This window comes from Euprymna scolopes, chromosome 15 (genome assembly GCF_053919585.1).
Source record: "Euprymna scolopes isolate OS-2025 chromosome 15, ASM5391958v1, whole genome shotgun sequence".
NCBI classification, from domain to species: Eukaryota; Metazoa; Mollusca; class Cephalopoda; order Sepiida; family Sepiolidae; genus Euprymna; species Euprymna scolopes.
In genome coordinates, this window is record NC_136496.1 from 43117020 (window position 1) to 43142978 (window position 25959).

The following is a 25959-nucleotide window of genomic DNA, read 5'->3' on the forward strand; positions in this document are numbered from 1 at the left end:
ATTCAATTGTATTAAAAAGGCACACATAAAATATCCTTTTCACAGCTCTCCTTGATATTTTGACTAGGAGCAATGTGTAATATCAGTTCTGATACTAAACTTTATCTTTCCTCTTCTCGGTCAGCGAAGGAGAAATCCTTTTAGATCTAGATAATTTTAATTTTCATTCCTATCTAGAGGGACCCTTTTTAGGAAGCTGGATTTTCACTATTAAAAACATGACCAATTTTTAATTAAAAAGGTATTTTTTAAATAAATTTCTAGGGTCAGATTTTAATGTAGCTCCCCAAAATTTAAAAATAAAAAAGTTTTGTGTATTATCTGTCTCCATCTACTGACAAGTTCAATGGCAAAGTTAAAAATATGCATATTCAATACATAGTTTTATTTAGAAGCAGGTTTTGTTATTAGCACATTATAACTTGGTAAATAAAGCCCTTTTTATCAATAGTAAACCTTTTTTTTTTTAATAAAAATCTGAATCTAAAAATTACAAAAGTGCATCAAAAACCCAATGTTACTGAAAAAGAAATTGTCCTTTTGATCTGTGTTTACTTAGCGGTGCTTAAGATCTATATAATTCAAATGTCAAGTACGATAAATAATTACTTTAATTTAGAAATTCGGTACTTGTACAGTTTAGTCAAGACATTAAAAAATGAAAATATTGAAAAAAAAGGTTATATTGCACGTATCCATTATGAAACGAAATTCTCCAAAAAAAAATTTCACTTAATTTCATCAAGTAGTTTATTTTTTACAGCGAAAAAACAATCTGTTATGATACCGAACAAAAGGTTCGATTTTTAGGAAGAAAAGCTAGAATTAAAGATGGGGAGGGAGTGTCAACACTTTACATGGAGTTATCTCTCCGTGGCATGTTATTCAGCAAATTTCACAATGGCTGACTTCAGCACGCTCTCATAAGAACGTGTTTTTCCGCTGTAAAAAAATAAAAAAAAAAAACCCTACTTGATCAAATTAAATGAAATTTTTTTTCGGAGATCTTCAGTCCAAAACAGATACGTACAATATAACTTTTTTTTGATATTTTCATTTTTTAATGTCTTGACTAAACTGTACAAGTGCCAGAAATTCATATTTCCGATTAGTAATTGCTGTACTTGATTATTAATAAACGTTTTTCCCATTTCTTTTTTCTCAATTCATATTAGTGGTTTGCCAAACTTAAAATTATACATTTACTGATCTATGAAAGTCAAAAGGTTGACACTTGGTCTAGTACATAGATGAAAGCATCAGTCAGAATATCTTGAAGAATATTCGTAAATATTGAAATTAATGCAAAATAAATAAAAATATCAGACAATAACTTCTTCCTCATTTGTAGAACTAAACATGACCATGAATCATTTTACTTTTCCGACATAAAAGACAAAATTTGAAACTCAAAACTTACATAATCTGTGCGACACAAAGTGTCTGCTATTGTTCGACACAATAATGTTTGGAACTCTTTCTTGGATGCATCACCATCAATTTTGAAAGCATACCAAGCATTCTTGTCACCATTGTTGCAGCTTAGACCAAATGCATTTTGACAGACTGAAATATCAGAAGAAAGAGTTTAAATAGGAAGACATTTTTAAAGTAATTATTAAGACCTTGCAAGATACGACCAGGATAAAATATAAAATTCATGAAAACATGAATCTATAATACAAGATTTGGAAAGCTTTTGTAATAGTAGAAGTGGATGGCACAAGAGAGAAACATGAGTGCAAAATGTACATGTAACAAAGACATTTTAAATGCGAAAATATTTGTAACGCCAATTTGTCATTTAAAAGATTTCTAGAGATTTTGTACTATATTTTATTAACTAATTATACCAAAAACATCAAAGTTAAAAATAAAAGTTACTGGTATCCATAATAGACTTAGAATAGTTTAAAGTACACATTCTGCTATGGTTATTTTCATCTCAAAATATGCAATCATTAAACAATTTTCATATGATTCATTACTCATTGCTCTTGCATTAGTCATTCTCAATTTATAAATTCACGAGTCATCTCATCTACCTGGAGTTGCCAAGAAGTCTTTAATTTCACTGTTTTTAGCTTATTTTACACCTTCCCTCTTTTTACCTTTTCTCTGTTAAGAAAATATTTACAATTTTGGAAAGGTAATTCAATAAAGGAATTTATTAAAAACAAATACAATCTGTTACGTATTGTTAAAATATAAATCTCATAAATACTTTAGATTTTTTTTTCTCCTGTGCTCGTATTAAAAAACAAAAATAAAGAAAACTGATGTACATACACATGATGGAAAGAAAATTTTGTCTTCCAAAAACCATGTAAATTGATGAAACTATTTTATTTTTATGAAGAAAAGAATTTTTAAGCAATTAATAAAAAATTCATAGGTATTACAACAAAAAATCTCTCAAGTTTGAATTATGTTGGGTCACCTGCCTTATTTCCTTAGAATTTTACAATGGCGCCATGAGACAGATGCTTCTCAGCTACTCATAAAATTTAATTTTCTTATTTTAAAAATGAGACTACTTAATTTATGTGATTGTTGGAATGCAATATTTTCTTTTTGTTGTCACAGGTACATAGATATAGATTTTCATTTATTTTTTTTTCTTCTTTTTATATACCTCTTATTAGCAAAATGGTTTGAAGTCTAAAAATAGTGTCAACACTAAATTAGAAAATAAATGAGATCCTAATCCTTTAAATATTGTATACTAAATATAACCAAGAACAGTATTTGATGGTTGTTTCAATTAATACACAAGTAAAATGTGGCAATTCAAAATAAGAAAACTATTTGATATACTTACTTATCAAGTAAAACTATTACACCAAAAATTTCGAAAATTATCAAATAGAATTTTAATAGATAAAATTATTTAATTATCCGTAGTTAACGAATACTGATGGAGAATATTGAATTTTCATATTAAAAGGGAGATAATCTATGATGGACTGACTTAAAGACACAGTGAAAATATGAGTAAGAAATAAATTTTGTTTATTACTAAAATTGTACTCAATTTTCCATCATTTTTTGGTGTACATTAATAGTTTTGATTGATAGATAAGCATATCAAATAGTTTTCCTGTTATTTTATTTTCAGCTGTGCATTAATTGAAATAACCACCCAAGATTGCAGAAAAGCAAACTTCAAGTGCTGAAACATTCCAAAGTTATTAACAAAGCAATAGATGAAAGAAACGGCTCAATTCTCATTAATTTACTATTCAGTTAACGAGAACAAGAGAGCCAACAAAATAATGACCTTTTCACCATCATCAGTCAGTTTGGTTGCATGATAAATTCCTCAGACTTCATTGTTCATCAGCTTTATTCCAAGTGACCGAGAATAGAATCTCTACCTACTCCAGCCGTTTGCATAGTGTCTCTTCCCAATTGCACTAAATGATTATTTAAAAACCCTTCAACTATCATGTTTGATCAACTATAAGTTAATATCTCACTCGTGCAACCCTATCACCTTAATAATATATATTGTTTTATTGGATGTCCAAAATTCCCCTATATCAAAAACCAAAAATATAGAAATATTTTTGATGTATGTACCAATGACAGAACGAAAAGATGATATTCCAAAAATCATATAAATTGATCAAGTACTTTTATTTTCATTAAAAAAAATCATCTTTTAAACGATTTTAAGTGATTAATAGGAAATTGTAGGCATTACAATGCTGATCTGGAAGTTTTAATTATTGTGGAGTTATCTCCCACTATTTCTTCAAGATCGTGATGTGAAACTATCCCTTTTTGCTTACCTATGAAAAATCAAATTTTATGAGTAAGTATAAAACTACTTGATAAATTTACATTATTTTTGGAATATGACATTTCTGTTCAGTCACATATATGTGTGAAATATCTATATTTTTTTATTCTTGTTTTTTAATATAGGGGAAATTCTACAGAAGAATCACCGTTTTCTATTTTCAAAACAGAAAATCACAGATAAATGAGTGTAGATCTTTATGTAGATAGAATTCATAAAGTGGATATTTGTAACTAAAATAAAACCAAACCAAAAAAAGAATTCCTCACCATGAGTCTCATTCAAGTCTAAAACTGCTTTGATGCTGTTCAGTGGTAACAGAGCCAAGTGTTTGAACGGCTTCTGAGGAGTCTTGTGGCTGGAAGGACTCTTGCTGGAACTACTCAAAGTCTTGGTTCTTCTTTTACAGATCTAAAATCAATTACAATTGAAAAGTTGCAAAATGCATAAGAATCACATCTTGGTTGCATTTAAATTGTAAAATAGAAAGTTATTAAAACTAATTTTTAAATTCTTGGTAAATATTTATGCATTAAAAAGATTGAAGGCTTTAAAAAATAAAGATAAACACATTATATTAACAAAATTGGTGCAATTAATAATTTAATGATAAAAAAAATATTGTAATAATTATATTTAACTTTAATAATTTAATGATAAAATAATATTGTAATAATTATATTTAACTTTAATAATTTGGCAAAAAAATACTGTAATAATTATATTTAACTTTAATAATTTGGCAAAAAAAAAATATTGTAATAATTATATTTAACTTTAATAATTTGGCAAAAGAATATTGTAATAATTCTTTAATAATTTGGCAAAAAAATAAAAATAAAATAAAGGAAGAAAGAATTAGATTCCCAGGAAATGTAAGGAAGATACCGAAAGTTTGCAATATACGAAGAATTCTATATTGAGTAGATTGGAAATTATTAGAAAATTGTTATTGTCCAGAGTTACCCATCTATTAAAAAACAAAAGGATAAGAAAAATCTTTATGATGACAAAATGAAACTATTTATGACAAAATGAAAATATCATATTCAAAAATTTCACAGAAACTGATCAAGTAGTTTTATTTTTACAAATAAATTGGGAATTCGTAGGCGTTACAACATCAATATAGTATGAATTATTGATGAGTTATCTGCCTTTTTATTTTAAAAATTTTTTTCAAAATGGCCGACATTGCAGTTTCTCCTCTTATATTCATAAAATTTGATTTTCTGATTTAAAAATAAATCTACTTGATCAATTTATGTGATTTTTTGGAATATGATTTTCTTGTTTTATCCCTAGTATGTACATTATACAGAGTTTTTTATCTTTGCTTTTTGTTGTAACATGGGAAATTCAGGACAAGAACCGAAAACTCACCTCTAAGTTATCACTGAACAGAAATAGAGAAAGAAGATCTCCTTTTAAACTAACAGAGTTGATAAGTTCAATCACATCAACTCTTTTGAGGAATGTACGATGTGAAGACAACAAGTTGGCCTGAAAAAAAAAAAATATGAAAGACAACGGTGTGTGAAAATCAGATCCAAATATGATTGAGTAGTTTTCATTTTCTGGTGAGATGAAAAGAAAGATGTTTTGTCCTAGAAGGAACTTCATTCTGGCAAATATCTAAGATTGAAATTGAGAACTCTTCCCGGTTTGGGAGGGGCAAAGTTTTTTTGTTTTTTGTTTTTTTTATTACCCCAAACAAGGTGTATTATGACTTGGTTATAAGGGGCTTCTATTTGGAATCATGGAGAGGATTGTGAGAAGTAGCAAGATGTCTGTTCACATCACATTTAAATTTCGACATATTAGTACAGTTGGGGAAGTAGGAAAGAGGAAATTCTAGAGTCTACCAGTGTGAGGGGAGAAATTATTAGAGTAGAAGGCTTTTCAGCATGTAATGACCTCAACAGTGGTGAAGAGGTAAGATTTTGCTGCTTGCCATGTTGATGTTGAGAGGGCACAAGTATTATGAGTTCATTAGAGCACAGTCCATTAAAATACTTGTAAAACATGCACAAGGATAGAACATTGCAGTGATGGGACAGAGGTTGCAGCTTGGCCGATAGTGCAGAACTTATTAGATTTGAGACTCTTTTTCAAGCTCTGTCTAAGAATGAAAGACTAACGTTAGCTGCACCAACCCAGATTTAACAACAATACTCCATGCATAAATAAATGGTGGCTTTGTAGAGGTATAGGATACTCTCAGATGAAAGTACTTTTCTAACATGGTATAGATATAAAGGTTTAAATAAATTATCTATTTTAAGTTTTATTCTATATTCACAACCTTTGCTTTATACAAAATATACATCACACTCCAATTGGAACTATTCCTTAATGTCTAGACTTTTTGAACACGTGTATTATTAGAATTGTCATATACATTTATTGGTAAACTATTTTATTTGGACTACTATACACATTTTGGTTGTTCACAAAATTTTGCCTGATGTAATCTTCAACTTTCTCCAAGTAAATCTTTTAGAACTTGAGAATCTTCGCATAATGGTTGAAGACGTTGATTAGCCATTAGTTCAAAGTAACAGACTTTTGGGGGTTGATGGTTCAATCCTGACTACAAATAATAATTAAAAATAACAAAATTCATTTCGAAATTCTGTATGGGTTTTGCAAGGGTAAGATGATAAGAGTAGTAGCTGATAATTAAAATACAAATTACCAATCCACATCTCAAAAATTCAGAAACATTCATTAATATATTTATCCATCTATTTTCATATAAGAATCTAAACTAAATAGTAAAGCAAAAAAAAAAAAAAAAAAAGCAATACATAATTATATTTATTGTATACTAAATAATTAGACTTTCATAAATGCAGCATCCCATTTTTAAATACTCAATTGTAAGTACCTATCAGGAATGCGTACACACTGTGATGATGTATGAAAGTGAAATCTGGCCAGTGATAATTGAGGACATATGTTGCATGGTGAGAAATGATATGATGGAGGTGTATTGAGAGTCATACGAAGAGGCTTAGAACCTCAGAAGAAAATTGAATCTGGACAGTATACAAATGTGCGCAGAACAGGAGACTTTGTTGGTATGGTCATATTGGGTTAGTAGATGTAGAACAATTGTAGTAGAAGTGACCGTTAATAGGAGAAAGGCAAAGAAAATATAAGTAATAAGGATAAACTTCTGTTTCTGAACTTTTTGTATTATTTGGATTACTGTTCTCATCTTCAATGTTATTTGAATGTTTCGGTTGATGTAACCTCAAATCTTCTTCACGTGTATCGTTGAATTTGGAAATTTGCACGCAAGAACACACATTTAAGAGACTAAGTAAAATTCACTGCTAAGTGACACTCTTCTGTAGGTTGAAGGTTCAATCCTCAGCGTGGGTGATAGTAAGAATACAATTGTGAATAAACTTCAAATTTCCACTTGGAAACAAAACTGATTTAGGGTATTTTTGCACTGCTGATGGGATCCATTTCTCTCCATCAGGTCAGGTTTTTGTGCTAAATTGATTTGAAAAAAAAAAAAAAAAATCAGATCTTGTGACAAAATCGATTACATTTTTGTCAACATATATAATGTTTTTAAGAGAAAAAAACGTTTGCCGATAACATATATTGATTACCCAATAGAAACATCAATTATTGTAAACTGAATGGTGGGCATTGATAAAAGTAAATACATGTAAATTGCATGTTGTTTCACTATTGTTCAAGCTTCAGGGCTTGAACTTCTGTTTCTTCAAACTCTTGAGATGCTCACCAGCAAGGAGGTCATTCTTCAGATTCCAACAATAGTCAGTTATCATGACTGTGTCCCAGAGATACCTTGTCTCCATTTCTTTCAGGTTCTGATGGAATCTCTCCCCCTACTTGTCACTCATTGAACCCAGGTTGTCAGGAAACCAGTCTATATGTGAAAATAGGTAGCACGTCTTGATGCTCATATTGCAGTCCAGGTTTCTGAAAGTAGTCAGCATGTTGTTGACAAGTTCTGCACAGTTTCTTGCCAAGAAAATTCTTCATTATCAGAACAAATGCCTTCCACTCAGTTTCACTTTATTCATTGAGTTTTTGAATACTGGTTCTCTGATGAGCTGCCGAATGTGAGGACCATCAAGGATGGCAGCTTTTAACTTCTCCATGGTCAATCCTGGAAAAGTCTGGCACAAGTAAGTGAATCAAGTTATCATCCTTGTTCAGGGCCTTAGTGAACTGCTTAAGCCGAGCTTGATGTGCAATGGTGGGAAGAGTATTTTGTCTGTCCATCAAAAGAGCGTTGATGAAGCTCGTTTCTTTGCAAGGCACCAATTCCTCTCACATAGGCCAATACTTCTTCATGTAATGCTGAGCCGTACCAATTTTTGAAAGATTTCAACGTTTTATGACTTCAAACTGATCCCTTTTCAATACACTCATCTAGAACTATCAGATCTGAATACTTCTGGTCATTAAAATAATCATTTCCAATCAAAACAATTGTTTGACATGGCATTTTAGCCCCACAAACTTCTAAAATGCTCCACACATGCATAAATAAAAACCTGAAAAACAACATACGGCCATAGCTCAAAAACTTGACCTGACTGAACAAAAACAATGTGATTTTTTGATTTAGCACATCAGATTCATCCTAACTAAAAAAAAAAACTCAGACCACAAATTTGTTGTTGATCAATGGACTTCTACCTGAGTTTAACAGAAAGATTTCCGAGTTTGATAAAATACACGTTACATTGTGAGAATAATGCTCAAGATAAGAACAGTATTCAAAATAATCCAACACAAAAGATGGAACTAATAGAAAAAAGATAAATGAAAGTTTGAAAGTATATTTCTAAAAGCAGTTCAAAACAGACATTAAACTAAATATGGTAAATTACTAAACAACATTTAGTATTGGTTTTCTGTTTTTACGTTCAAGCAACAAATGTTCCAAAGTGAATATAGTTACTCAGTAACAGTAAAAAAAAAATCTGTTATAGTTGAAAATGTTTTTTTTTTATAAATAGAAAGTGTTTTTTTTTACTCACTGGACAACAATCAATGTCGTTAAATAAATTAAACATTTCAACTCTGTTTTCTGTCTTCTTCTTGTCCTCATTAATGTACCTGAAAAGATATGAAATAGACAATGTTATACAAAACAACAAAACTATTTCAAAACAATAATATGGTGCTATGGCCAAGTGCAGGAGGACAAAGTTTCTTATTCAATTCCAGGCAACATTGGGTCGTCCTGCTAGTATATAACAGTATCATGACCACTTTTCAGAAATCAAGTTGATTTAAACTAAAACAGCTAGATCCAAGCAGATAAACGAAACCAAATTATTGACTAAATTTAAGTGAATAGAATACATTTAATCTTCAAAGTGACAGAAAAAACAGAAAATGCTTTCATATCTTTCAATTTAAAAATTATCTTGAAAGAACTTACGTAAGAACTTCTTTTAATGCTTTCACAGCCTCTTCAAGTTTTAGGGAGTCAGGGTTGGTTTTTGGCGTCTTCTTCAAGATTTCTACAGATTAAATATAAAATTTATGATTAAAAAGAAAATGTGCACTTCATTACAGATACAATAACAAATGTTATCATGTAAATGCTTTAGATTCTAACTTTAAAAGACAAAAATTAAAAAAAAAAAAAACATTAAAATTAACATATTTTAACTTACCATTTAAAAGTAAAATCACACTACCAAGACGTTGAACAGGTCGTATCATCAGTTCAGCCAAACTTTGTCGACCACATTCAGGTTTATTTAAAGAGACCTAAATCAATAAAAAATAGATCAGTTTTAATTCTAGGCTTTAATAACAAGAAATAAAAAAATAGATCACACAAATTTGTATTGATGATCAGAATAAAATTAACTTTAAACTAACAGAGTTACTCAACATCACCTGAGCTTTTAATTTTTTTTTAATTACGTAGATTATAGAAAAAATAAAAGTATGATAACCTGCTTAATTTCATAATTTGAAAGATAATAAAATGAAAGGTGGTTGTTCAAAATTTCTCCTATATTAAACAAAATAAAAAGAAAATCTGTGTGATGTATATATTCATAGTAGAAAGAAAATATTATGCACCAAAATGCATGTAAATTGATTAAGTAGTTTTATTTTTAAATAAGAAAATCTAAACTATGAGCAACAATCTTGTGATGCCATCTTGAAGGAAACAAGTAGATAACCTCAAATCGAGATTTTAGAAAAACATTTTAACATCGTGGAGCAGGGGAATTGGAAGAGCTAAAATTTCCTTAAAAATGATTTTATTTAACAGACCAAGCATACAGGGTTCCCCTCTATGAGGGAAAAATTTACTTTCACAATGACTAATATTTATGCAAATTTTTTTACAATTACAAAGTGTGGTTATTGAGAAAAGTGCAAACAAATGAACCGATATATAATTTGGGGGCCATTTTACCCCTAAAATGCCCCCTACGGGGGTAACCAGAGTTATCTCAGACAATCTGTTCAGGCAAAAATTTACTTTCACCATGACTAATGTTTGTGCAAAATTTTTTTAAAATCCAAGGCGTGGTTATTGAGAAAAGTGCAGACAAACGAAAGGAGGTTCAATCTCTCCTTTGTTTGGGGGGGGGGGGGCCCAAAAATAAATTAGTGTGATTCTTTGTGTACGATATTGTTTCCATCATGGGTAGATACATTATACAGATTTTTTATTTTTGTTTTGATTTTCATTGTTGGAGGGGGAGAGGGTAAACAAGCTCCAAAATAATCATGCTTCGAGAGAAGTTCAAACTCACAACTTCTTTAATTACAAGCTGGTTGTTTTGTTTACGGCATATCAACCCTTTTCAGGTTATTTAATGCTGAATCCAGTGATTGTGAAGAACAATTTTTTAATAGAGTATATTTGTTTTTTTAAGTCCGTCTCTATTTAACCCATAGTTGGGACCCTAACAGATACCACCACTCCGGGTCAGAGTGGACCTGGGAGCAATGGCAATTAAAGGGTGGCTTTACACTCCCCAAAGCCCACAAGCTGGGGCCTCACCATCAGATATAGTTTAAGGTTATATCCAGGACCTCTTTAATTACAGCATTCCAACCAATTGACACACCAGGAGGGCAAGTATAAAATGATGACACCATCAAACAATTATGTCTTTCTTTCCTATTACACTTCTGTCTAGAATCAATTGTAGGTTGGTCACTTATCAAAAGGCAAGGAAAATGTGAATATAGAAAGATTGCATCTTTATTTCTGGTATCCATGACATCAAGTAGTGAAGATGGAAGTGAATGGGTAAAAACTATTTCTGTTCATTTATTTATGACTAATGAAAAGAAAATATTGATCAGGATTTAACATTAAAATAGATAAAATCGATTGAAAATAAAATTTTTGATTTTTACAACACAAACCAATACTTGCTATGATGATTAATAAAAGAGGCTTTTTCATGTAGCTCATAGTAAAAAAAAATTGCTATTAATTACAAAAGGAAGGAGGGGGGTATTGTTTTTATTTTTTATCCATGGTTTTATTTACTCCAACACTTAATAAGGCTTAAAGTTGTCTAGCTAAATTATTTCAGTTTTTAATATTTAAATGAATAACTAAAATTGCATTTTTTTAACTTTCTTTTATAAATAACTAGCGGGGATACCTGGCGTTGCTCGGGTGTTTAGAGGTGGGAGGGGGGGGGGTAATCAAAACAAAGCAAAGTAATAACCGTGTTCAAATATTATAAACAAAACAAAAAAAATAATTAAATCAGAAAAACAGCAAATGTGATGGGGGGGGGGGAAACAAAAAAAAAAAACAATGTTAAAATTTCTTAGCAGGGATGCCCGGCGTTGCCCAGGTATTTGGAAGTGTAAAAATAAAAAAATAGTTTTAGTAGGTTTGAACCCAAATCCTTGAGGCGAAGGCGGAAAAAAAGCATGACTTACCTCGACACTACGAGGGCAGCGGCAATGATAATGTTTGAAATTAAATCATTAAGAAGTTAACTAACAGGTGTGTAAATTTAATGAGGTCAAACATCACACGATCGTGGAATGAAATCCCACACTTAAATTTGGCTGTGAGGCAGTTTTTTTTTGTTTTATTTCCCCAAGATGGTGGGGGAAAACGAGTCCAAATGAATAGCAATTGCCTGATATGACTGTTTTCACCGCATTGATCAAAGCTGATTTGCTTTCTGGACGTCCCCGGCGGAAAGACCGGGGAATCACCTTCAGTCATTAGTTTCACTTTATTTATATTAAAAAGCCCAACAAACACGCGACACAACAGAATAGTGCAAATTTTATAAAAGTCGATCAAAATAAATCTAGACACGACGTGCATTCGCAAATCGTAGATATTATTATCTAGACAGTATATAAACACTTCTAAGACATGGTAACCCCCCCTACACGCGAGAAGGCTGGTGCCTTTCTTGGACATACAAAAATGCGCGCGCCGTATTTGTCTTTTGTATATATATATTTTTAACAGGATGTTAAATTTAATTTTTATGGTATCATTTGTTTATTAAATTATTGACTCCAAACTGTTATAAAACTATTATTTTGTCATAAGTTTGTTTTAATAATTATTTAAAATTCATTGAATGTAAATAGCTTCCCAAATTTACACTTATATGAGGATCTGGTAACAATTTTCAAGTCAGAAATAAACAACAACAGCTTAAATTCAACAGCTTAAATGCTTCCAAATTCGTTTCAAATATTGAAAGGTTAGAAAATAATGCATTCTTTTTTGGCTCAACTATTAACAAAACCTTAAAATGCCCAATTTCAATAATATGAATTCTAGTAGATTTAATTTCCTAACATTTTTAATAAGATTTTAAAAAATTTATTTTGTTGCATTTTTTAATTTCAATAAATTGAATAGCAAATAACAAATATTTTAAGCAATCATTAAATTTACATCAACATAAAAAAACATGCTTCAAGTTATGTTTCTGAACTTTTGAGATGAGGATTGATTATTTGTATTATTGGATTCATCGGACTACTGTTGTCATCTTAAGTGTCATTTTCACAACGTTTCAGTCGATGTATCCTCCAACTTTCTCCAGGTGTATCTTGTTGAACTCTGGAATTTGGACAGAATTTCAAACGGAACCCTTTATTTACTTTAAGGGGACAGCATGCTCTCATTCCGTTAGTCATGACTGAATAGAGGTCCTAATTCTCAATAGTATTTTTTGATTGCTCTCACTGAGACTTGAACATTCAACCTTCAGAAGGTCACTTTTACAATTGATTTTTTAAAGTACTTTAACCACTGCACCACGAGTTCTTGAGAATTACTTCGGACTTCTATCCAGTCATGGTTAACAAAACAAGAGTATGCTACTCTCGTGAAGTAAATAAAGAGTTTCATTCGAAATTCCATCCAAATTTGCGAGTTCCACAGATACACCTGAAGAAGATCGGAGGTTACATTGATCAAAACATTGTGAAAATAACACTCAAGATGAGAACAGTAGTCCGAAGAATCCAAACAATACAGATACTTGAAGTTTTTTCATAATTTTATTAATAAATTATTCTTCTTACTCTGCAAACCAAGGTTTTCAATAGATTCGAGAAAGAAAATCAATTTGAATAATCATAAAAAAGAAAAAGAAAACTGACTTACCTTGAGGAAGGCATGAAATCTAGGATTTCTTTTCTCACATTCGAGAATGCATTCTTTTGACTTTTCAAAATAATTAACAAAAGGTGGATAAGTTTTCACAAGAGTGTCAGCCTATAAAGAAAGCAGGAGAACAAAAATAAAAAAAATTACTTGGGTGGGGGAGGGAGAAAATTTAAAAACATTTTCTACTTATTATTAGGTGCTAATGTGACTGCCAGAGTAAGAAAGGGGTAGAGTAAACAGAGCATTACTATTATCCACCATGGGAAGAGTCTATCAGGTTGGTGTATAAGCAGTATGATATATGGAAGTGAAATCGGGTTCGTGAGGGTTGAGGATATGTGTTGCATGAAAAAATTATATGAGAATGATAGAATACAGGTGTAATAAGATTGTGTGAATTACTCTCTGAACAAGTAGAGAAAGTAAGAATAATGACAACTTAATTTAGATGATGATAATGACTGATGTGAGAAAAGTGTGTTACCAAATGTGGCAAAGAAGTGATATAGCAAACAGGAAGTATGTAGGATGGTATGTGACAGAAGCAAAGCAGATATTTTTCAAAATACATTTTTCCTCCACCACAGAAATTTGAGATTGTCTGGGTAGATGTATAAGAAAAATCTTGGGTGAAGTAGGAAATACATACCACAACTGACTTCAATGTGAAAAAAACAAACAAAAGGACACATTTCAGTTGACATTGGTTTAAACTAGACCATCACACACACACACACACACATCGCCTCTATAAATAACAAGTGTGTTTTTTTATATATTTATACAACTTTCAAGTTTGGATTGATATTTTTATTGAAAATAATAAAATGACTTCTTTATTTGCGATTAGCAGGCCCACCTGGCGTTGCTCAGGACTATATAAAACAATGAGAAAAAATGAAGTTGACTTCGAACATATCTGTTATTCTTAGGAGAGAGGAATTTTTATGGCTAGATATCTTTGCTATCTTGAGCAAAATAATATTTTACCCAACCAAGGACATGAATTACACAAATTACGTATGAAATAATTTTAACTTCCCTAGGACATGTGATTAGCAGCACGAATATTAAATAATTTTACAATTCCTAGGACGGATAATGTACAACACATATATTAAATAATTTTATTATTCCCAGGACGGATAATGTACAACACATATATTAAATGATTTTTTACCCTCTGACAAGTAATGTAAGTATATATATGAAACAATTTAACATACTTTCGACATGTATTGTACAACATATATGGACTAATTTCTCTTCCCACCAAGGCTATCATAATTTAAAAAAAATGAATTCACTATTAGAAGATGAATCATTAGAATTTCCAAATAAATACATAAATACATTGTCTTGGTTAGTGATTAGGTAACTCTTGCTTCGACAGAAAATTCGTCATTACTGTGTTTCTTTTCCCACCACACCTAACACCAACAATATAATTTTAAGTGAAATAATATAATTTCTAGAATAGGACTCAGTAGATTTTCAAAATAAATATGTAAATATTTTAGCATGGTCCGTATTCTGTATATCAGTTTCTTATTTAATAAATTGTTAGGTGAATATTAAAAATGATTTTCTAAACATTAACGTTATTTCAGTACGGTCCAAATTCTATATCGCAGTTTTTTATTTATTAAATTGTTAGGTGAAAGTACAGATTAATTAAAAAAATAAATAAATAAAAAAAATACCCTCCCCATATTAAATCTCAGCACAATCTGTATTCTGTATGTCAGTTTCTTATTTAATAAATTGTTTGGTGAAATTACAGAATAGTTAAAAAAAAAAAAATATCTCCCTTCCCCATATTAAAAATGGTTTGCTAAATAATGTCAATATTTCAGTACGGTCTGTATTTCGCATGTCAGTTTTTTATTTATTAAATTGTTAAGTGAAAGTACAGAATAGTTTAATAAAATACCGTCCTCTCCCTACATCAAGAATGGCTTTCTAAATTATAACATTATTTCCATGCAGTCCGAATTCAATACATCAGTTTTTTATTCATTAAATTGTTAAGTACAGAATAGTTCAAAAGATACCCTCCCTATATTGAGAATGGCTTTCTAAATAATCACATCATTATTTCAGCATCGTCCGTATTCTGTATGTCAGTTTCCCCCCACCCCCATCTTAAAAATACATGTATGAAATAAAGTAAATATGAGATCGTAAAGTTCTACAACCATTTCCGGGACTGATTTCAGATCACCCCCATCTTTCTTAAAAATAGATGAAAAATAAAGAAACTTTGAAATCGTAAACTCCTTCAGTCATTTTTTGGACTGACTATATTACGACCCTCTCTTAAAAATAGATATAAAATAAAGGAAATTTGAGATCATAAACTGCCTCAGCCGTTTTTGGGACTGACTTCATATCCCCCGTCTCTTTTAAATATATATAAAATAAAGTGATTTTAAGATCATAAATGGTTTCAGCAATTTCCCAGATTGACACTATATCCCCACCCTCCTCACTGTTAAAAATACATGTGAAATAAAGTATTTTTGAGATCATAAACTGCTTCAGCCATTTCCGGGACTTACTCTATATTCCCCTCCTCCTCTCTTAAAATATATACGGTGTTGGTTATTTTTTAAGGAGGAGATAATGCCTGGTAGAAAACTATTACGTTTACTTGGTCTTTTGGCTAAGATCAAAGTGTAGTATCTATTCTGAAGCAGCATTTCAGTGACCTCACTACTGGCCCCTTCTCCATAAACAGAAAAAGTGGTATTAATGCTTGGGAGAATGAACAGGCACTAATTCACCACACCCCAACCTCACCTAAAAAAAAAGTTTGGTAATCACCTGGCGGCCTCCAGAGTACTTTTAAAAGCAACATAATCGTGCTTGTTCTCCCCACCATCATCATCATGGTTTTTTAGACAAATGATGTTACTTCCAGAAAATGACTTGGCAATTTTTCAAAATACATAGTTTCATTATACATTGTATTTTTTTATATGGGTAGAAATACCTTATTTAAAATTCATGCTACTGCAAAAATAAAGATTTCAAAGTGCTGTTAGTTATTAGGCAATACTTCCTTAAAAAAAACAAAAAAAAAAACAATAGACTAATCAAGAAATTGAATTGAGAAACGTATAGTTAATGTTAATTAATACTAAACAAAAATAAAGATGATACATGTCAATTTCTTATTTAATAAATTGTTAGGTGAAAGTACAGAATAGTTTAAAGAATACCTTCCCCTCCCCATATTAAGAATGGCTTTTTAAATAATGTTACCATTTCATCACGGTTCGTATTCCGTGTGTCATTCTCCCCTCCCATCTTAAAAATATATATGAAATAAAGTAAATATGAGATCGTAAAACAGATATATAGGTTTGTTTTCATATACAAATTCCAAATCGCAAGTAAAATTTATGCATGATTTTGTTTTTTTTAATTCAAAGGCATAAAAAATGAGTTGGTGTCATCAGTTAGAATTGAAATAAAAAACCAAGTGTTCCAGCACAATTTTTTCTGTATTAAGTTAAAACAAAATGTGCGCATGTGCATAAAAAAAAAAAAAAACGAAAATGTCTGCTAGTATTTAATGAACATTTTACATGTAAATTTGCCGATGTCTGTATGCGATATACATGCATGTAAGCAAAGATATTATTTGCTATAAACCACCCTTGGTGCATGAATATTATTTCCTGAGAATTTCAATGCTATGTGACCAGTAGTTTAAGAGTTTACCTGTTAGATATTTACACACACACATACGTCTACTGTTTTATTTATATAGAAGAAAATGATTGATATATATTTACAAAACTTTAATAAATGGATGCTGTGCAAAGATGGTATCATGCAAATTGAATAAAGTAAAAACAATAAAAAAAAATTATATTATTTACTCACGACCCAAGCTTTCCAAAATGAGACTCTCTTGATAGATATATTTATTAAAAAAAATAATAATAAAAGTATTTGAACCAAACTTTTTAATGGTAGAAACAAATATATAATAACCGACTTGTTCGGACGTTCACAAATGTTTTGTGGATTTTTGCAACTAAGATATTATGCATTTTTTTTTTTTCTGGATTTTTCGTTATTTAATAAATTGACCATGTGATGGGTAATATGAGATTAAATTAAAATATACTTTTTAAATACTAATTGTTGCTAAAGTTAATATTTTAATGAATAATTAAATAAATATTGAATAGTATTAAAAATGCACAGACAAAAAAAAAAATGAATCTTGGTTGCAAAAAAAATCTGTAAAAGATTTGCAAACATCCAAACAGGTCAATTTTTTATATTTATTTCTGCAATTAAAAAGTTTAGTTTTAGTTTTAATACTTTTATTAAACAGTTTTTAAATTACGTATTTTTCAAATCTCGCTTGTTTATATTTGTTGCTTATATTTCTAATTTTATTATGCATAATAATTGCCTCAATTTAGAAGGATTTCTCCTTCACTGAGTGTCAACAGTGATCAGTGTCCTGAATTCTCAATTATTATGTTGATTTTTAATGTAAAAATAATTTGTAAACAATATAACTTATTTTTATTTATTTTTTTAGATGAAATTATCAATCAAGAGTGCCTCATTTTGAGGAGCAAGTTTTTTTTTGTTTTTTTTTTATTGTTTTTACTTTTTTTCAAATTGCGTAATATTATCACTGCACAACATCTGTTTATCAAAGTTTTGTAAATATATATCAATCTTGGGTCGTAAATATAAATCATTTTTACCATTTTAATAAAAATATCCATTTGCGAACATCCACTCCAAAATTAAAAAGATTTGTAAATATACAAACGCATTCTACATAAAAATCGATCGTGGTCACGAATAGATAATAACTCATCTTTATTATTATTTTTAATAAAAAATATCAATCCAAATTTTAAAGTTGTTTAAATATATTAAAAAAAATGCACTTTTGTTTAGAGGAGATGTGTGTGCGAAGGTCAAAGTTAAACTGGTGTTGATTGAAATGTGTCCTTTTGTTTGTTTTTTCGCATTGAAGTCGGTTGAAGTCCATATTCCCTACTTCATCCAAAATCTTATGATATGGCATATTCTGCTGTTCCATAAAATAGAAAAAGGAAAGGAAAAAAGTACAAAAAAATCTGAAATGATGGAAAAACTGAAGTGGCAGAAGCACCACGAAGATCTCACCTGGATGTGCACACAGAGTACAGAAATTCTGAGAAGTTTTGCCTGTTATTAGCAAGATTTTCATGATTAACAGCTGATGCAAGAACAAGCAAGTTAAAATAATCGAAAGAAGCTGAGCATACTAAAAATCAGGCAAGATTTGTTGTCACTCAAATCCAACTGTTTTTACCAGTGAGCAATCACTGGTCATAACACATGTAATAACTCCTGTTGAGTAAATATAATTGATACAACTGTTTTAGAATTTAATTTCCCAATATATTTGATGTAGGATTGAATAAAAAAAAAGTAACAAAAATAAAGAATCAACTAACATGTTTCAGAATCACATTTCCAACAAGAACATCTTCTCTCCAGTTTTTGACAATTTCCTCCAATTCATCCCTAATTTGACAATGCACATCGTAAATGGCGGGAATCTTGCCAAATATTGTTTTCACCTGCAAAGGAGCCAATATTGGTCCATTGTACTGGTCAGGACTTTCTATATTTTTCTTGAAAGTCTATAATGAAAAAGAAAAATCATAAATTTAAAAAGGGAAGAGAGGGGATATAATCAAAACATTTTTTGAATATATCTAAATGAAAATATAGCAACTTTTCTTGCTGGTTATCTAACAAAGTTATCTTGTTATATTATGCCAGTTGGATCTAAATAGCATTTAAGCTGTCATATCAAACTTTGATTCTTACTATAAATTTCAGTTATTGTGATAGCATGCTATTGTGCTACATCTGATCATGTGTTATCAGTTTAACAATCACTCAACAATAATCAAGGGATGAAGTATAACTTAACATTTATTTAACAACTTATAGATTAAATGGTAATGTAGAAACCGCTGAATGCATAATTAAAATTCATGTTGCGGGATGCCTTCTTGTTTAACCATCAAAGCCGACCATGTTCTAATCAACTCTCCCTTATCCAGTCCAAAGGAAATAACTTACTATTTACTTATTAAATTTTTTCCATAGATAACTAACATATTGGCATTATACATGCTTTGCTAAAATTTATTGAAAAAAATTATGCAGTCACGTGTGGAGAACTAATAAAATGAAAATATTCAATTACGACTGAAAAATATAAATCAGCAAAGGGGATTAAGACATATTTTTTAATAAAAGAATATGCAAAGAAATGTTGCCTTTAAAACTAAAATTTTTATTTTTCTATACAAATGTAAAAACATACAAAAAAACAAAAACTTTAAATGATTTCATTTAATGCATTCCAAGCAACATCAGGTAGATAGTCAATAAAAAAAAAAAAAATTTCATAGTCAATTTCAACTAAATTTGTTAAACTTACATTCAAAATTGTTTCCAAAATTCGCACATAGTTATGTTCAGTCTGCAGCAATTCCATGACTACTAAACATCTCCGTGACTGTTTGCCCAACTTTTTATCATTTGCAGTTTTTTCTAGAAAAAATAAATAAAATACCAAAAGATTTGCATTTGAATTCATGATTGATATTTGGATAAAAAAAAAAAAAAAAAGAATTTTTAAAAACGGACTTTTTTGAATACAAATATTTTATCTACAAAATGAACATCTGGCAGCAAAAAAAAGTAAAAAATGGTCCCTCAATTACTAAACTGTATGAGAAGCGATTCTAGCTTTTTAGGATAGTTAAAAATATTTTTTAATGCGATTTCATTTGAAAAGTCTGTAAAAAGAAAAATTACTAACCCTACCAATGACCACAGGTTTGAGTGGCAAACCCCCTCTATAAAAAAAGCTTTCTTAACCCTAGCACAGACCGTGAGTCTGAGTTGCAAGTTCACTCTCAAAAAGTATTGTAAAACCAAATGCAATCATCTGAGTAAACACACATCCCAAAAAATCATTGTCTTAAAACACTAGAATTGCCTGGAGATGGAGAATAATTTTACATTTAATTTTATATGCAGAACTGATCCTTCACTCTAAAATAATTGCTTTTTGTTTCAAGGTTTTCAGGTTATTCACACCTCATTGCCTAATAAAGTAGAATCTTCTTTTATCCATACTGAAAGTATCAACCGATTGATGTTTTAACTTAATTTTTTGCTTTACAACTCATTAAATTCTGTTAAAAGTAGTTTTTTGTGTAAAAAGAATTTTTTTTTTTTTGCATGTGTGTGTGTAATAAAAGTTAGCTTTTTTTAAATTACAAAAAATGTGAATTCCACTAAAAAGCAAAGATCCCACATCCATGATATAAAGTACATGATTGTTTGAGACAAATCTGACTTTTTTTGAAAGGAAATTGAAAAAGCATATGTTAGCCAATGATTGATGTATTCTCAAAGTGCATCTCTTAGAGGATCTTTTGCTGAATATAATGTGAATAGTATAGGAACCCTCACTTCAGGGGTTTGAAAATCAAAGAAAAAAAGATAAAAGAAACAGAAAAAGTTTGGAGTAAGAAAAGAGTTTATCATTGAACAATAGAGAAAAAGCTGTTCACAAAAGAATAAAAAGATTTGCACAAATGACTTTGGATATATTTAGATTTGGTTTGCAGGTACTTAAGGATTAACAATCGGTTTATCACTCTGGGGAATGGATATATGAGTTTAAAACAGTCAATGAGATTTTAACGACAATATGATTTACAAATGACGACGTCCAGTTTACGAAAGTACAGTTGACGGTTGGGAGTTCAGTTGGACTTTGCCATCAGTTGGAGTTATGATGCAGCTGAAGACAGACTGTGGCTCAGAGCAGATGAGATGAATTAATCAATTGGCAGAAATGACCTTAACAGTAAATGTAGATGTGGGGCTTAGCATGTAGAGGATCGACGACACACACATACCTAGAATCTAACCAATGTACATGTAGTGTTGGAGTTTGTGTTTTCGTTTGTTTCTGTTTCATTTTTCTACTTGTAGACATGTGCACTCCTATCAACAGCCACCAGTGTAAGAATGAGGACATGGCCATAAAAATAAAATCAAGAGAAGATGAAAGGAGAAATCCACAGAACACAACGGGGTCATCAAGTTATTGAGTGGGGGACACATGGTCTTACAACAACTCACCCAAAGAAGTCATCCTGGGCCTCCACAATAGCCTTAAAAAGCACTGATTAACAGCTAGGATTTCAAAATATTTTAATCTAGCACAAATCATGATGTAGATCAATCTTTTTGAATATTCAGTCAATTTCCACTTTTCCATAATATTGTAAAACCAAATCCACCAATAGTACATAGAAGCATCTATTTATTATATTTTACTAGCATTAAATACTTTAAATGATTTCGATATAAAAGAATATGAAAGAACAATCAAATTTACCCTAAACTCCTTTTATAACTATTAACCAGTTGACTGATGAACAGACAGTAACATATAATCTCATCACTAAATCAGAATTACCAGACTTGAAAGCAATGGTTTCAGATTGATAATTACTTTATTACTGTACTAGAAGGGGGAGGGTGAAGGGTGATCTGATTTAAATTCACAAAGGAGTTGGCCAACACCATGATGGCTATCCCCTTGGATGGTGACGAATCCCAACTTGGTGTGCACCATCTCTAGGTAGGAGAGTTTATGAAGAGCCGCAATAAATATGACCTTAACCTTTGACCATTAGCTTGAAAAATGGTGTGCACCATCTCTAGGCGGGGGAACCATCATCATGCCAGGTTTGGTCATGATTGGTCCAGTGGTATGAGCTGTAGGAGACACACACACACACAAACGTTACTACTTCTCTCTCTCATATATATATATATATATATATATATATAGAGAGAGATAGATAGTTAGATAGATAGATAGAGATAAATAATATCACAGATATAACACACACACATTAACAGGAACACCTAGCATTTCCTATGATTGAATGAGGAACCCTTATGTCATTTTGCAGCAGCCCATAATAAATATTACCTTTTTTTATTCAAATTTTTTACAGTTTATATCTTCAACTTTAGAAGTGAGGCTGATGGATGTATTCAGTATTGATTGGGTGAGAGGATACAAATAAATTTAAATACATTTCGATAAATTTATAGCACCTATTCCCTAAAATTCAATGAAGACCAGTCTTAAAATCTACAAATCTATGATTAACATTTTTTTTACACTTTTTATTTTAAATTTTGATTAAAAACTTGATATAACAAAAAGTTTACTTCTTGGATTATAACTCTTAATGAATAGCAATATTTCCAACAAACCTTGCACTAAATTTTTTTTTATTTAATTCAGTGCAATTAGTTTTCTTTTTTTTTATTTCCATATTCCAGATTCAAATATTATTATAGAGGTGCATAATAAAAAGAATAGCAAGAATAATCAGAATAAACCATGATGCTTGTTAGCCTTGATCAAGCAGAAATATTCATACACATCTTAAGAATGCTCATGTTGATTATTTCACTTTTTTTTTTTCAAAGGAATCTCAAAACCAATTTACCTTCTGTAATAGATGTATTAGTTTCGTCATGAAATTTGCAACTAGTATTGATTACAGTTTCATTATGATCACTAGAAAGTCTTTTCGGACCCCAATTGGGAGACTGGGGATCATCCATATGCCGCTGATTGATATCCTGAAGTAATCTCCGCTTTCTGTTCTTTGAAGAGGAATAATTTAAACATGGTGGAATTTTTTTTTCTGGAGTTTCCTTCTAAAAGCAGACAAAAATGATAAAAAAGGAAATTGAACAAGAATAGATTTGACTCTTTAAAATATTCAATGAATATGTAGAGTTAGTATATACATAGTCGTCAGATATTAAACCAACAAAAAATATATACTTGTTTTAACATATACTTAATTAAGAAAATTACTAATAAAAACGGAGTTAAACATTATGAATAAATTAAAGAAATAGTTTCTAAAGAAATGTTTACTTATTAATAAGTTATGACTTGACAAATCTAAAGTCAAATATCTCAAAATTACAGATTATAACTTCTGAAATCTTATTATTTATATAGGTAAATATACATTTAATTTCGAGATAAAAGCTAGTAAATAAAATTTCTGTTACAGACATAAATAAACAGTTACATTCACCTTTAAAAAATATGAAGCTATTTTCTAAATTAATTTGGTTAATTACAAAACGTTTTTGTTTTGGTAATCAAATAAGTCAAAATGACGTCTATATTTACTGTATTTACAAAAGAAAATTTTATCAAAAATATATAAAATTCAATTTAAAAAGATTTTTTTTTTAAATATATATTTCAAAATATTTTGTTTCAGCTTGTTTTTAGTTATAGACAATACATTACAAAAATAGTCCACCAATAAAAAATAGAAAATAAAATAAAACAAGATAAAAATTGTCTAACCTTTTCAAACAAATAAATTTCTTCCCAGGCGCATGCATCCATTTGTATGCTACCCCAAAACCACTACAAAATAGAAATTATATAGTTTTGCATGAAATTGAAAAAAAAAATTTTCAAGTGAAAAAAATACATTCTTCATATAAAAGTCAAATGAGTAAATATTACAATTTTCATATTGCCAGTGAAATTAGTGAATATTTTTAGCATTCACTTTTTTTCTTAATAAAACACAGCAAATAATGGCCATTGTGGAGATTCTAGTCAATTCTTTTTGCATGAAGACAGAGTCTACTCTGAAAAATTAGGAATGACCCATCAACTACAATGCAACCAAGATGCATTGCAGTTCTTGTCTAATGGGAAATGCACTACCAAACAATTAAGACCAGAGATAGACAGAGCTCAAGACTCCTAAAGCACATGGTCCTGGATATGACCTTAAACTCTATCCGATGGTGAGGCCCCAACTTGCCGGGTTTGGCAAGTGTGGCACCACCCTTTAATTGCCATTGCTCCCAGGTCTACTCTGACCTGGAATGGTAGTACCTGTTAGGGTCCCAACTATGAGTTAAATAGAAACTGATTTGAAAAAAAAAAAAAAAAAATATATATATATTCTATTAAAAATTTTTTCTTCAAAATTACTTGATTCGGCATTAAATACCTGAAAAGGGTTGATATGCCATAAAACAAAAATAACCAACCAACCTAAAGCACAAGACTGACCAAGTTGTTCTCACTTGAAGTCAATATCCGTATCAATGCTCTTAAGGTCATCGACCTTGATATTTTCAGAGAAAATCAAAAACTTTGAACTTCTTATATGGAAATGTATCCTTCTAGTTTGTTATAAATAGATTAAACCAAAAGGAGACATTGTCCAGAAAGAATCTAAAATTACAAACATTTGAATAGTAAATTTAATTGGGGTGACCTGTTACATAAAACAGAACGACGCAGGAACCTTCAGATTTTCTAGAAAATGAAAAACAAATAAATGTGAAGAATAAAAGAAAGATCACTTTGGAAGTAGGAACGGATCACAAAAGAGAATCGCCAGGATGACACAGTAAAAATAAAACAAGATTAGTGAATAACTAATTTCAACTGCTTATATAATGATTACATGAGAATGTTGTTGGTGAAACGACACATATCCATTGCAGGCAACATTGGTTAATCAATCATTCTATTTGTTTGCAACCAAGAATTCCTGCGTTTGTAAGAGTCTGACTTATTCCTCTTTTCATTTCAGACACAACACAGAGGAGTAAACACTTTGCCAGACAAAAGCAGCCGTCACCACTGAAGAAAGGGAGCATTTGGTACAACAATTTCTTTCTAATTTTTTTTACTTTTATTTTTCGAATAAAACAAATCTGATAAATATCATATAAAAATAAACATACATTAAGTTTAAGTTCTATAATTCCATTATGTTCGAACAAATATTTAATTGTACACAAATCTACAAAAAGTTTTCATTTGGTACTAGAAGCACAATAAAAATGTTAAAACTTTAAATAATTTCATGTTTAATTCCTTTCAGCAGACAAATACAGATGTGATAGCTGCAAATTAAGTCAAAACAAGGTTGTATGAAGTTATGAATTTGTTGCCTATTTACCATCAGACTGCCAGCACAAAATGTGATATATTTTTTAAACAGATAATGTTTTATTAACTATGTGAATTTTAGAAGAAGAAAAAAATACTGTTCAATTTATTTATTTTTATTTAAATAGTTCAATTTCGAAAGAGGATAGTGCAACTGCTTTAAAGAAAACAAATTTCTAAAAGCATCCAAAAATATTGATTGTTATAATCTAATATAGAGAAATACAACATAATTGAACTTAATTTTTCTTTTTAGATCATCAGAAATGATAACTTATATATGAAAAATTGGTGCTTCTGCAGTTACCGATCTGGATTTCCATAATATTGGCTCGGGCTCATCTGGTAGGTAATGTAAACTATCAGAATATGCCGAGCACTGATCAAATTTTAAAAAACATTTATTGT

The 25959-nt window shown here is 30.1% G+C and overlaps 1 protein-coding gene across 2 annotated transcripts in view; it reads right to left on the bottom strand.

Annotated features, from left to right (window-relative positions):
* The window catches only part of LOC145293792 (protein ECT2-like), a 120951-nt gene that overhangs the window by 24880 nt on the left and 70112 nt on the right, over positions 1-25959 (bottom strand). For both annotated transcript variants that reach the window (XM_080140346.1, XM_080140345.1), the window contains exons 10-20: positions 23935-23997; positions 23048-23261; positions 19936-20048; positions 18935-19123; positions 13449-13559; positions 9487-9583; positions 9249-9330; positions 8842-8920; positions 5189-5308; positions 4075-4216; positions 1421-1566 (exon numbers count right to left, since the gene is read on the bottom strand). In XM_080140346.1, coding sequence (XP_079996472.1) covers positions 1421-1566; positions 4075-4216; positions 5189-5308; positions 8842-8920; positions 9249-9330; positions 9487-9583; positions 13449-13559; positions 18935-19123; positions 19936-20048; positions 23048-23261; positions 23935-23997 — 1356 coding nt within the window. The remainder of the gene's footprint in view (positions 1-1420; positions 1567-4074; positions 4217-5188; positions 5309-8841; positions 8921-9248; positions 9331-9486; positions 9584-13448; positions 13560-18934; positions 19124-19935; positions 20049-23047; positions 23262-23934; positions 23998-25959) is intronic.